Source organism: Protopterus annectens, chromosome 6.part0 (assembly GCF_019279795.1).
Source record: "Protopterus annectens isolate FY-2018-M chromosome 6.part0, PAN1.0, whole genome shotgun sequence".
In the NCBI taxonomy this organism is placed as follows: Eukaryota; Metazoa; Chordata; order Ceratodontiformes; family Protopteridae; genus Protopterus; species Protopterus annectens.
This window is the reverse complement of record NC_056737.1, coordinates 1,154,172,526-1,154,175,025: the sequence shown is the minus strand read 5'-3', so window position 1 is coordinate 1,154,175,025 and position 2,500 is coordinate 1,154,172,526. Positions and strand designations below refer to the sequence as shown.

Below are 2,500 nucleotides of genomic sequence, written 5' to 3'. Positions count from 1 at the left end.
AGAAGAAGCAAATTGTTAACAGCCCCTTAATCCTCTGTGCTAACTGCTTGACCAATGTCTGTGTTCTGTGCAGAACTTCTCTTGTATTGCCTCTGTAAATACACATTGCTTAGCATGTTAAATATGGTTTGCAAGGCACAAATGCATGCAGATATGCATACGCATGTAGAAATAAAGCTTTAACAAACATTTTGCAATCCACATACGTATATTATCTAGTTTATTTCTTTTACTTCTGAATCTCTCTCTCTCTCTCTCTCTCTCTCTATATATATATATATATATACATATACATATGTCTCCCTCTATTTTTCTCTCTCATTCATTTGCAGAAGAATGTTCCATAATGACATTAATTAACATGCATTTGGTAAGGTGGCTGGTAGACATTTTTATCCACACTAATTTTTTTCTGTTTCTGACTGTTGGCTTTGTTTCATAGCAATGTTACAGAAAATGTGCACACTACTGTTTATACACGTGGGACATTGTTCAAAGCCTCTGTTTAATGTTTATACAAGTACACTGTGTTGGACACTCGTATCATTTTGCACTCAAACACCTGCATCGATTAGCCACACTGCTGATAATCAAAGTTTTCTTCATGGTCTGTGTATTTTTCTATCTTTGTCCACTGTTGGTAGCATGTGAAGTTGCCCTATTCTGTAATATCATAGCAGAACTTTGCAGTCCTTGTGTTACTATAGTTATGATATATGTGCTTTACTGTACTACTTATTATGGTATGTTGTATGCTTATTTGTAATGTATTATATTAAATTGTTACATTTTATTCTTTCTGTTCTATAGATATATTCCAGATATGCCTGCAAGATTTGTTTGGCTGTGTTTGCATTGGTATTATCACATGGAAATAGGAAATTCACCCCAGGGATCACTTCTGTGGCTCTGCTCGACAGGGGCACAGGAAAATAATTTTGTTAGGTGGCGAAAGCCAGGGTACCTTTTTGGCTAGGCTTATATAGGCCCTAGGGCCAATAGCCTAGTACCTACCTATGGACCTATGTGCATACACATACTCACACAAACACACACACAAATATACAAACACACAAATAAGCACATGGAGTTACACAGTACATTAGTCTGTCATTTTGATATCCTAGGACTGTTGTTCATGCTTTATTAGCTGGTTTAACAACACAAAGATGAGATTCTTGAGTAAAAATTTCAAGAGTCACTCTGCTTCTACAAAAATTAATGAAATGCATCTTAGTGACCTTAAACTCATCTAAATTATCATAGGTAAAGCACCTGTTAGCAGGATGCTTCACTGCAAATTCCTACCGATTTTATTTTAAATACTATTTGTCATACTGCCTGAGTGCATTTTAATTTAAGCAACATAAAAAAGACATTTTGATCTAAGTGATAACTAACAATGTTTTTTGGAAGGATTGCAGTTTTATTTCTGGTATGAATGGGTCTTTCACGAACTGCAACAGCTGAGGTATTTATACTATTTGTTTTAGTTTTTATTATTAAGAGGTTCAATTTGTGTATATTTTTAATGTATATGGCTGGAATTATGCTATCCCTTATAAAGAGTTTATTTATTGTACAACTGTGTAAATCATTTGCTAGGTTTTTGAACATTTGGACTGAGAAAATTTGTCTAAACTGTATTTTGAGGTTCAGGTTTTTGTGTGTTGGAGCAGTGGGAAGTCTGACAGCTGCACTTAATATGTTTCAAATTTTTTTTAAGTCTGGAACAACAAATCCAAGAGTGAAGCTGTTTATTGTCGCTGTGGCAAGTCCTGCAACGCATGTTGTTGTGGAACCTCCAGATGATGTTAAAGCAAGGTGAGTCTAAACACCTACAGGCCTCATTTTGATTTTATATTATGTCTATAAAGTAAGTTTATAAATCCTGGCTACAAAAAAGTTATGAAATTAAAGCAGAAGCGATATATTTAAGGCATAATGCTATACAAAATATACCTAATCATGTTGGCCATTCATTTTTTACTGCTACAAGTCCATTTCACAAAGGCAGACTTTCCAAGGCATTGTTAACCATAAGCAGTACTGGAGTTCTGGAAACAAGTTTCTGAGGGTGTATAATCTGTACATCCTTTGGAAGGGCAGAGATGGAAGTTATGGGTCTCTCTCTTGGAAAATCATACTCCACATATGGGGACCAGTACTATTTACTTTTTTCACCAGTCTCCCTTCCTCCAAATATGTATTTATTTACTTTTTCTATCATCACTTTAGGCTGGAATGCGATCTGCAGAAAGTTGTAAGCACTGCAAAACATAATTACTACAGAAAATTATTTTACCCCTGTTAAATGGTATGTGTTGATATTTCTCATGCTAACATAAGACTTAATGTCAGTGTAACTTAAAATTGAACTTCCCTTTATAGGCACTAATGTAGTGCTGAATAATTTTAGAAACACAACCTATCACAGAGGCCCATATGGATACCATCTTATATGTCAAACATGTTTTTACTTTGCATCTAAACATTATTT

General features: G+C 34.7%; 1 protein-coding gene across 1 annotated transcript in view; it reads left to right on the top strand.

Annotated features, from left to right (window-relative positions):
• Window positions 1–2,500, top strand: part of LOC122804723 (dipeptidyl peptidase 4-like) — a 1,230,541-nt gene that overhangs the window by 537,284 nt on the left and 690,757 nt on the right. The window contains exon 10 of the mRNA XM_044074775.1: window positions 1,727–1,824. Coding sequence (XP_043930710.1) covers window positions 1,727–1,824 — 98 coding nt within the window. The remainder of the gene's footprint in view (window positions 1–1,726; window positions 1,825–2,500) is intronic.